The sequence below is a fragment of the Entelurus aequoreus genome, linkage group LG02 (assembly GCF_033978785.1).
Source record: "Entelurus aequoreus isolate RoL-2023_Sb linkage group LG02, RoL_Eaeq_v1.1, whole genome shotgun sequence".
NCBI lineage: Eukaryota > Metazoa > Chordata > Actinopteri > Syngnathiformes > Syngnathidae > Entelurus > Entelurus aequoreus.
Window position 1 is genome coordinate 77,046,560 of NC_084732.1, and position 11,355 is coordinate 77,057,914.

At 39.9% G+C, this 11,355-nt stretch overlaps 1 protein-coding gene across 3 annotated transcripts in view; it reads left to right on the forward strand.

Annotated features, from left to right (window-relative positions):
* Positions 1-11,355, forward strand: part of LOC133639437 (cilia- and flagella-associated protein 70-like) — a 54,511-nt gene that overhangs the window by 36,758 nt on the left and 6,398 nt on the right. For all 3 annotated transcript variants that reach the window (XM_062032734.1, XM_062032730.1, XM_062032741.1), the window contains 2 exons: positions 4,531-4,649; positions 4,869-5,006. In XM_062032734.1, coding sequence (XP_061888718.1) covers positions 4,531-4,649; positions 4,869-5,006 — 257 coding nt within the window. The remainder of the gene's footprint in view (positions 1-4,530; positions 4,650-4,868; positions 5,007-11,355) is intronic.

Below are 11,355 nucleotides of genomic sequence, written 5' to 3' on the forward strand. Positions count from 1 at the left end.
AACGGGATTACATTGAATTACACTAATTTCCTTTAAAAGGGGTCACATTATGATTATTTTTCTACATAAAAAATACTTCCTTGTGGTCTATATACAGTACAGGCCAAAAGTTTGGACACACCTCATTTCTATGCTTTTCCTTTATTTTCATGACGTGGCGTGGCGAAGTTGGTAGAGTGGCTGTGTCAGCAATCGGAGTGTTGCTGGTTACTGGGGTTCAATCCCCAACTTCTACCATCCTAGTCACGTCCGTTGTGTCCTTGGGCAAGACACTTCACCCTTGCTCCTGATGGCTGCTGGTTAGCACCTTGCATGGCAGCTCCCGCCATCAGTTTGTGAATGTGTGTGTGAATGGGTGAATGTGGAAATACTGTCAAAGCGCTTTGAGTACCTTGAAGGTAGAAAAGCGCTATACAAGTATAACCCATTTATCATTTATTTATCATATTTACATTGTAGATTGTCACCGAAGGCATCAAAACTATGACACCTGTGAAGTGAAAACCCATTCAGGTGACTACCTCTTGAAGCTCATTGAGAGAATGCCAAGAGTGTGCAAAGCAGTACACAGAGCAAAGGGTGGCTATTTTGAAGAAACTAGAATACAAAACATGTTTTCAGTTATTTCACCTTTTTTTGTTAAGTACATAACTCCGCATGTGTTCATTCATAGTTTTGATGCCTTCAGTGACAATCTACAATGTAAATAGTCATGAAAATAAAGAAAACGCATTGAATGAGAAGGCGTGTCCAATTTTTTGGCCTGTACTGTACTTTTAATGGTGGGTTTTTTTGTCCAAATTTTGCTTGGAATATGTATTACAGACCTTTTTTAAGCCGCATCAGGATGTGCTGTTGTAGTTGTTAGCGCATCCATAGCGAATCTACTGACAGATTAAGTTCAGACTATATGCTACTTTTGTATTAGAAATGGCAACAGCGAAGGATGCATGTGCATGTACAAGCCAGTCTGCCCCACAACAAGAGGAGAGCAGCAGACTTGTGGGGCAGACTAATGGCAAAAACATCTCCAATGGGGGAAATTCCAAATGGCTCGTTTCCCAGATGTATGAAGGAGGGCAAGATTGTTTTATAAAAATGTGCATGGTTTGATTTCAAATTTTTGGGACTTATGCAGATCCCAGATACACAAAAACAGGTACCAATAGGTCACACATAAGAGATATGTGTAGACTGCAATATGACTCCAGTAAACAACACCAAAATTGTATCTGTTCCACTGAAAATATAGAACATTACACACGGCGCTCAAAAATCTATCAAAATGTTTTAGTACGACTTTGGTAAGCTATGAAGCCGCACCACTTGATGGATTGTACTGTGCTTCAACATACGAGTATTATTATGGTGTGTGTTTAAGGTAAGACATATTATCAGGCGTTTTGTTTCGCAATATTATGCAAAAGCAACTTTTCTTACCTTCTGGTACCTGCTGATGTGTATTTGGGATCTGCATAAGTCCTGAAAATTTGCGCTCGTCCGCCTTTGTAGTCCGTGCCAACACCGTAGTCGATAAGCTTCTTCTTCTTCTCTATCTTCTTGTTATGGGACATTCATCCTCCTCTGTTGCCATTTCTAATATAAAGTAGTGTAAAGTTCTTACTTATATCTGTCAGTAAACTCACCATGAAAGCGCTAAAACATACCGGTGTAGTGAGTTTATATTATTCACCCAAGGAACTTTAGTTATCAGAGAGTCTGACGGTGTTTCGCAGGACACATTTCCGGCGTTGTTGTTGCACTAGTGAGCCACGGATGAGTAGATGCTGCTCCGTTATTGATTGAAGTAAAGTCTGAATGTCATTAAAACAGTTAGCTCCATCTTTTGACACTTCTTCCACTCCCGTCCTTGCACGCTACACCGCTACAACAAAGATGACGGGGAGAAGACGCTGTCGGAGGTGAGTCACGTAAATAAGACCGCCCACAAAACGGCGCATCCGGAAGTGACTGTCAGAAAGCGGCTTGAAGATGATCTGTAAAACATAATCTATGCAACATTTTGACCAAAGAACCACCATTACATCAGAATCAGAATCAGAATCAGAATAGTTTTATTGCCATTGTTTGAGAACGGGTTCACAAACTAGGAATTTTTCTTGGTGCAAACGTGCAACATAAAACACATATAACACATATTTGGTATAAAAAGAGCTGTGACTGAGCTATCAGATAGACTTAAAAGGGATTCAAGGAATTAGAGGAGCTGCTGTTAGGAGTTATTGTTCATTTGCCTGATGGCCGAGGGGAAAAAACTGTTCAGGTGGCGGGAGGTGTGGGTCTGGATGGAGCGTAGTCTCCTGCCTGAGGGGAGAGGGGAGAATAGTGTGTGTCCAGGGTGAGAAGAGTCAGCTGTGATCCGACCCACACGCCTCCTGGTCCTGGAGGAGAACAAGTCCTGGAGGGATGGGAGCTTGCAGCCAATCACCGTCTCAGCAGCACGTACGATGCGCTGCAGTCTATTCTTATCCTGGACTGTGGCGCCGGGGAACCACACTGTGATGGAGGAGGTCAGGATGGACTCTATGATGGCTGAGTAAAACTGCACCAGCATCTCGGTCGGCACCTTCAGTTTCCTCAGCTGCCGCAGGAAGTACATCCTCTGCTGGGCCTTCTTGATGAGGGAGCTGATGGTCAGCTCCCACTTGAGGTCCTGGGTGATGGTGGTGCCCAAGAAACGGAAGGAGTCCACAATGGGGACGGGGGTGCGAGAGTCAATCAGGGTGAGGGGGGATGGTGGGGCTGTGACTTTCCTGAAGTCCATGATCATCTCCACCGTTTTCTGGGCGTTCAGCTCCAGGTTGTTGAGGCTGCACCAGGACGTCAGTCGGTCCACCTCTCTCCTGTAGGCGGACTCATCGCCATTCGAGATGAGCCCAATGAGGGTGGTGTCATCCGCAAACTTGAGCAGTTTTACGGATTGGTGACTGGAGGTGCAGCAGTTTGTATACAGGGAGAAGAGCCAGGGGGAGAGTACACAGCCCTGAGGTCATGTCCATTTGTGTTTCATCTGACCACATAACTTTCCTCCTGAAGGTCTTATCTTTGTCCATGTGATGTTAGATGAAACAAAAATTTAGCTGTTTGGCCAAAATACTCCAATATGTTTGGAGGAGAAAAGGTGAGGCCTTTACTCTCAGGAACACCAATTCCTACCGTCAAGCATGGTGGTGGTAGTATTATGCTCTGGGCCTGTTTTGCTGCCAATGGAACTGCTGCTTTACAGAGAGTAAATGGGACAATGAAAAAGGAGGATTACCTCCAAATTCTTCAGGACAACCTAAAATCATCAGTCTTGGGCGCAGTAGGGTGTTCCAACAGGACAATGACCCCAAACACACGTCAAAAGTGGTAAAGGAATGGCTAAATCAGGCTAGAACTAAGGTTTTAGAATAGCCTTCCCAAAGTCCTGACTTATTTATTTATTTATTTTTTTAATTTATTTTTTGTCCTGTCCAGCTTCTCAGGCAAATCATATAGTAGCTGTAAATGCCCATATCGGCTGTTCAGATTTACTTTACAAAAGAGAAAGTGTAGGATACTTCTCTTGTTGCCTTATTTGTATTTGACTTTATTAAATGTATTTATATTATCATTTGGTGCAGCCGGGCCGGAGCAGGAGGGGATAGAAAGAGAAAAAAAGGAAGACAGAGGGGGGAACTGTGGGGACAAGAGGGGGATTAGACAGAGAGACAAAAACAACAACAGCAAACACAACAACAACAACAACAGAGCAACATCAGCAAATATGATGAACAAATATGATGGTAACAGTAATAGCAAATAAGCAGTTAGCGAAAATAAAAAATAATACAGAAATGACAATGAGCATTATTACACTAAAAATGGAGCAATACAAATACCAACAGAAATAGTGCTATTGATAATGAACAATAGCAATACTTTACCTTTATTATCAACAATACAGTTGTTCAAATGCAACAATACATATACGTAATGATAACTTGAGATACGAAAGAATGCAGAAAAATGGAGGGGAAGAAAGAGAAGCAACCTACATTAACCTTGTAGATTGTTATATTAACAATAGGTTAAGCTTTGTCAGAGTGCCAAAGTCCTGACTTAAACCCCATTGAGAACATGTGGACAATGCTGAAGAAACAAGTCCATATCAGGAAACCAACACATTTAGCTGAACTGCACCAATTTTGTCAAGAGGAGTGGTCAAAAATGTAACCAGAAGCTTGCGGATGGCTAACAAAAGTGTGTTGTTGCAGTGAAACTTGCCAAGGGACATGTAACCAAATATTAACATTGCTGTATGTATACTTTTGACCCAGCAGATTTGGTCACATTTTCAGTAGACCCATAATAAATTCATAAAAGAACCAAACTTCATGAATGTTTTTTGTGACCAACAAGTATGTGCTCCAACCACTCTTATCACAAAATATAAGAGTTGTAGCAATTATTGGAAACTCAAGACAGCCATGACATTATGTTCTTTACAAGTGTATGTAAACTTTTGTTTTAATCTGTGTGTCCCAGACACTGACAGCGGTGACCAGGACACTTTGATCAACACAGAGACGGAAGAAAGCAATGTCAGCTCCAAATCCATCTTCACTGAGACTCTTGAGTTTCTGCTCCACAACTCTGCCCTGGAGGTAAAGAGTCAAACAGCATCTTGTTTGCGAGACTTGCATTGTTCAAATATAGATGGAAACTAATGGAAAAAAAACCCACTTGTGTTGTAGAGTAATGCTGTAACCATGCGGGCATAATAGGTCTTTTAGGTAGTTGTCGTTAAACACCTTGTAAAAAAATGATGGTTGTGATTGCCGGAATCCCTTTTTGATACGCTATTACCGTCCTTGTCTTGTCAGATGGCGGAGCTCGCGCTTTCCCAGGCGCTGTCTTCAGGGGGCGATCACAGTTTTCATCTGGCTCGCGTGCAGTTGCTCAGAGCTGACTATTATAACGCCGCCGTCACCATCAGGGATGCGCTACTTCAGGAAGAACCGGTAAGGAAATCGTGTTTGCCCGGCAGTAGAGATGTATTTACTTGATAGATGTGACATTTATGGCCTGCAGGGTTTCCCCCAAATTGCCAACATACATGTGGCGGTGATGGTGTGGCTAGGGGCGTGGTCAATATGATGTATAATTTGCAGAATCTGCAATGATGCATATATTTTCTTTAAAAAGGCTAAAAATTATATAAAAATGGGACCTGTTACCTCCCTGCTTGGCACTCAGCATCAAGGGTTGGAATTGCACTGCAAAAACTGAAATCTGATTAAGATTAAATATGTAAAATAAGGGTGATATTTGCTTATTTTCTGTCTGATAAGATAATTCTTCTCACTAAGCAGATTTTATGTTAGGGTGTTTTACTTGTTTTAAGGGTTTTGGTCCTACATTATCTCAGTAAGATATTACAGCTTGTAGCTGAGATTTTATGACCTATATTGAGTAAAACATGCTTGAAACTAAAATATCAACTGTTGCAAAGCTGTGTCATCAACACTCACAAGTATAAAACTGCTTTTTTAAAGTAATAATTTCTTATTTCAAGCATGAAATAAAAAATCATGACTTTGACACAATTGTGTCTCATAGTTAAAACAGATGACAGCCAAATGGACTTTGCATTTTTATTTTCAATGAAACAATAGAAAAGATGTATTCTTACAGTAGTACAGTTAGCACAGTACAGTAAACTGACAGTTAATATTTAAACATTTAACATGTGACATTTCTAACAATTTTGAACAGAAAATAGTTCATGCACATTCAGGAAAATTCTTCAAAATTACAATCAAAACAAAATTGGCCAGGGGCCGCGCTGTGTGTATATATATATATATATATATATATATATATATATATATATATATATATATATATATATATATATATATATATATATATATATTCCTTGCGCACTAATTGACTGAAAGAGCACGCACTTGGCGCGATGATGTCATGTTATCGATGGGAAAATGCCTTTTTAGACAATATGATTTGCCTGAGTGGCTCGTAGATCATGAGAGTAACAAGCGTTTGCCTTGTTGCCTTTCCATTAAAGGCCTACTGAAATGAATTTTTTTTATTCAAACGGGGATAGCAGATCCAGTCTATGTGTCGTACTTGATCATTTCGCGATATTGCCATATTTTTGCTAAAAGGATTTAGTAGAGAATATCGACGATAAAGTTTGCAACTTTTGGTCGCTGATAAAAAAAGCCTTGCCTGTACCGGAAGTAGCGTGACGTCACAGGTTGAAGGGCTCCTCACATTTCCCCATTGTTTACAATGCAGCGAGAGCGATTCGGACCGAGAAAGCGACGATTACCCCATTAATTTGAGCGAGGATGAAAGATTCGTGGATGAGGAACGTGAGAGTGAAGGACTAGAGTGCAGTGCAGGACGTATCTTTTTTCGCTCTGACCGTAACTTAGGTACAAGGGCTCATTGGATTCCACACTTTCTCCTTTTTCTATTGTGGATCACAGAATTGTATTTTAAACCACCTCGGATACTATATCCTCTTGAAAATGAGAGTCGAGAACGCGAAATGGACATTCACAGTGACTTTTATCTCCACGACAATACATCGGTGAAGCACTTTAGCTACGGAGCTAACGTGATAGCATCGTGCTTAAATGCAGATAGAAACAAAAGAAATAAGCCCCTGACTGGAAGGATAGACAGCAGATCAACAATACTATAAACCATGGACATGTAACCACACGGTTAATGCTGTGCCGCCTGTCGAAGCCTAGCAATGCTGTTGCTAACGACGCCATTGAAGCTAACTTAGCTACAGGACCTCGTCAGAGCTATGATAAAAACATTAGCGCTCCACCTACGCCAGCCCTCATCTGCTCATCAACACCCGTGCTCACCTGCATTCCAGCGATCGACGGAAGGACGAAGGACTTCACCCGATCATCGATGCGGTCGGCGGCTAGCGTCGGATAGCGCGTCTGCTATCCAAGTCAAAGTCCTCCTGGTTGTGTTGCTGCAGCCAGCCGCTAATACACCGATCCCACCTACAGCTTTCTTCTTTGCAGTCTCCATTGTTCATTAAACAAATTGCAAAAGATTCACCAACACAGATGTCCAGAATACTGTGGAATTTTGCGATGAAAACAGAGCTGTTTGTATTGTGATACAATGTGTCCGAATACTTCCGCTTCAACCATCGACGTCACGCGCAAACGTCATCATACATAGACGTTTTCAACCGGAAGTTCCCAGGGAAATTTAAAATTGCACTTTATAAGTTAACCCGGCTGTATTGGCATGTGTTGCAATGTTAAGATTTCATCATTGATATATAAACTATCAGACTGCGTGGTCGGTAGTAGTGGGTTTCAGTAGGCCTTTAAAAAAAATAAAGTAGTTTTTAGTATAAGTTTGTTGGTTTCAAGAAATGTAATGCCGAGCGCATATCATTATGTCAAGATAATGGCTCTAGCACTTATTTTAAGGTATTTTTGGGTTCATTGAGGTTAGCTTAATTTTACTTGTTTTGGAAAGTCTTGACAAGCCAAATGTTCTTGTTCTATTGGCAGATAATTTTTCTTAGTTCAAGTAAAATACCCCTCATTTTTGCATTTTTTTTCTTTGTTTTTGAACACTGACTTTTTGCAGTGTGGGGGTTAAATCACCAAAATGATTTCCCAAGCGTGGCCACCGCTGCTGCTCACTGCTCCCCTCACCTCCCAGGGGGTGGAACAAGGGGATGGGTCAAATGCAGAGAGTAATTTGACCACACCTAGTGTTATTTATTAACTTTTACCAACTCTGAGGCGATGCAGCTCAATATGTCAACAGTCGCAATACTTCCTCCGTGAGCAAGGCGCTGTGTTACTAAAAGTAGTTGCTCGGCATTAGCTCTTATCTTTAATACTTGGTCAATATTCACTATTCAATCACACGTAAATGGAGTATTGCTGGTGGTTTTTAGATGTTTTTTTTAGAGGGCTTTATGAGCGCAATAGATGACTCCTCTTAGCTACATTGTTAGCCACCTATTTCTAGTGCTTTTCGTAGATTTAAAACAGTGGTTGTCAAATTTGTATCACCAAGTACCACCTCAGAAAACACTTGGCTTTCCAAGTACCACCACAATGACCAACATTAAAATATAGGAGCATACTAGGCCTAAGTATTCAATAATAAAAGGCAGACATTTTATTTAAAAATTGTATTTAATATTTTTGGCCACTAACATTACACACAGTTTGAACAGTAACACTGTGTTTGAAATTAGGAAAATAAAATGCTTACATTAATGAAGTGATTCTTTGGTGTGCCACTAGATGGAGCCCACGTACCACTACTGGTACACATACCACAGTTTGAGAATCAATGATTTAGAAAACACAAAAGAAAGACATATGTGGATAAGGATTGTGAATGTTAGGTACATTTCCCCAAAAAAGGTGCATTTTCCCTTTTAGGCCAGTAGATTTCTTAAAAAATGTTGGACCTTTAAAAAATGTAATACACATTTTATAGGTTCTGGGTTTTTTTGGTCACACTGTTAAAATACCTGGTTTTATTCAAGTAAAAAATAGCAAGATTAAATCATTTTATAACTTCTTGCAGACAATATGTATCTGGAACCTTTACAATTTTATGTAAAAAAATAATAAATACCGTATTTTTCGGAGTATAAGTCGCACCTGCCGAAAATGCATAATAAAGAAGGAAAAAAACATATATAAGTCGCACTGGAGTATAAGTCGCATTTTTGGGGGAAATTTATTTGATAAAACCCAACACCAAGAATAGACATTTGAAAGGCAATTTAAAATAAATAAAGAATAGTGAACAACAGGCTGAATAAGTTCCTGGTATGTTAACGTAACATATTATGGTAAGAGTCATTCAAATAACTATAACATATAGAACATGCTATACGTTTACCAAACAATCTGTCACTCCTAATCGCTAAATCCGATGAAATCTTATACGTCTAGTCTCTTACGTGAATGAGCTAAATAATATTATTTGATATTTTATGCTAATGTGTTAATAATTTCAGACATAAGTCGCTCCTGAGTATAAGTCGCACCCCCGGCCAAACTATGAAAAAAACTGTGACTTATAGTCCGAAAAATACGGTACATACAAAAAATATATCAGTGATTCTCAAACTGTGGTACGAGTACCAGTAGTGGTACACAAGCTTTTGATTGATTGATTGATTAGAACTTTTATTAATAGGTTGCACAGTGAAGTACATATTCCGTACAATTGACCACTAAATGGTAACACCCGAATAAGTTTTTCAACTTGTTTAAGTCGGGGTGCACTTAAATTGATTCATGATACAGGTATATACTATCAGATATATACTATCATCATAATACAGTCATCACACCAGATAATCATCAGAGTATATACATTGAATTATTTACATTATTTACAATTCGGGGTGTGGGATGATGCAATCAACAATTGCATCATCAGAGAAATGGACATTGAAACAGTGTAGGACTGACTTGGTAATATATGTACAGCAAGTAGTGGACATAGAGAGAGAGATCAGAAAGTATAAGAAAAACTGTCTGCATTTGATTATTTACATTTGATTATTTACAAACCCAAGAGGTATGATGTGGAAGGGAGGGTGTTAGTTTAGGGTTGAAGTTGCCTGGAGGTGTTATTTTAGTGCGGTTTTGGAGGAGGATAGAGATGCCCTTTCTTTTACACCTGTTGGGAGTGCATTCCATATTGATGTGGCATAGCAAGAGAATGAGTTAAGACCTTTGTTAGTTCGGAATCTGGGTTTAACGTGGTTAGTGGAGCTCCCCCTGGTGTAGTGGTTATTGCGGTCATTTACGTTAAGGAAGTACTTTGACATGTACTTCGGTATCAGGGAGGTGTAGTGGATTTTATAGACTAGGCTCAGTGCAAGTTGTTTTACTCTGTCCTCCACCCTGAGCCAGCCCACTTTGGAGAAGTGGGTAGGAGTGAGGTGTGAGATGGGGTGGAGGTCTAGAAGTAATCTGACTACCTTGTTCTGGGATGTTTGGAGTCTAGATTTGAGGGTTTTGGTGGTGCTAGGGTACCAGGAGGTGCATGCGTAGTCGAAAAAGGGTTGAACGAGAGTTCCCGCCAGAATCCTCAAGGTGCTTTTGTTGACCAGAGAGGAGATTCTGTAGAGAAATCTCGTTCGTTGGTTGACCTTTTTGATTACTTTGGTTGCCATTTTATCACAGGAAAGATTAGCCTCTAGAATGGAACCTAGGTAGGTGACCTCATCTTTCCTGGTGATAACAATGTCACCCACTTTTATAGTGAAGTCACCCACTTTTAGTGGTACGCCAAATCAAATTAAATATTGTAATGTAACAGTCAATTAAATATTGTAATGTAACAGTTTTTGTTTCCTTTATTCAAACAAAGTGTTACTGTTCAAAATCTGTGTATAATGTTAGAATATAGTTGCTAAATAAAACCTCTGCCTTATTTTTAATTAATACTTAATGGCCTACTGAAATGATTTTTTTTTATTTAAACGGGGATAGCAGATCCATTCTATGTGTCATACTTGATCATTTCGCGATATTGCCATTTTTTTGCTGAGAGGATTTAGTAGAGAACAACGACGATAAAGATTGCAACTTTTGGTATCTGATAAAAAAAAGCCTTGCCTGTACCGGAAGTAGCGTGACGTAGTCAGTTGATAGCCTCCTCATATTTTCCTATTGTTTTCAATGCAGCTAGAGTGATTAGGACCGAGAAAGCGACGATTACCCCATTAATTTGAGTGAGGATGAAAGATTCGTGGATGAGGAACGTTAGAGTTAAGGACTAGAATGCAGTGCAAGACATATCTTTTTTTCGCTCTGACCGTAACTTAGGTACAAGCTGGCTCATTGGATTCCACACGCTCTCCTTTTTCTGTTGTGGATCACGGATTTGTATTTTAAACCACCTCGGATACTATATCCTCTTGAAAATGAGAGTCGAGAACGCGAAATGGAAATTCACAGTGACTTTTATCTCCACGACAATACATCGACGAAACACTTTAGCTACGGAGCTAACGTGATAGCATCGTGCTTAACTGCACATAGAAACAAAATAAATAAATCCCTGACTGGAAGGATAGACAGAAGATCAACAATACTATTAAACCAGGGACATGCAAATACACGGTAAATGCTTTCCAGCCTGGCGAAGCTTAAAAATGCTGTTGCTAACGACGCCATTGAAGCTAACTAAGCTACAGAGCTAACGTGATAGCATCGTGCTTAACTGCACATAGAAACAAAATAAATAAATCCCTGACTGGAAGGATAGACAGAAGATCAACAATACTATTAAACCAGGGACATGTAAATACAC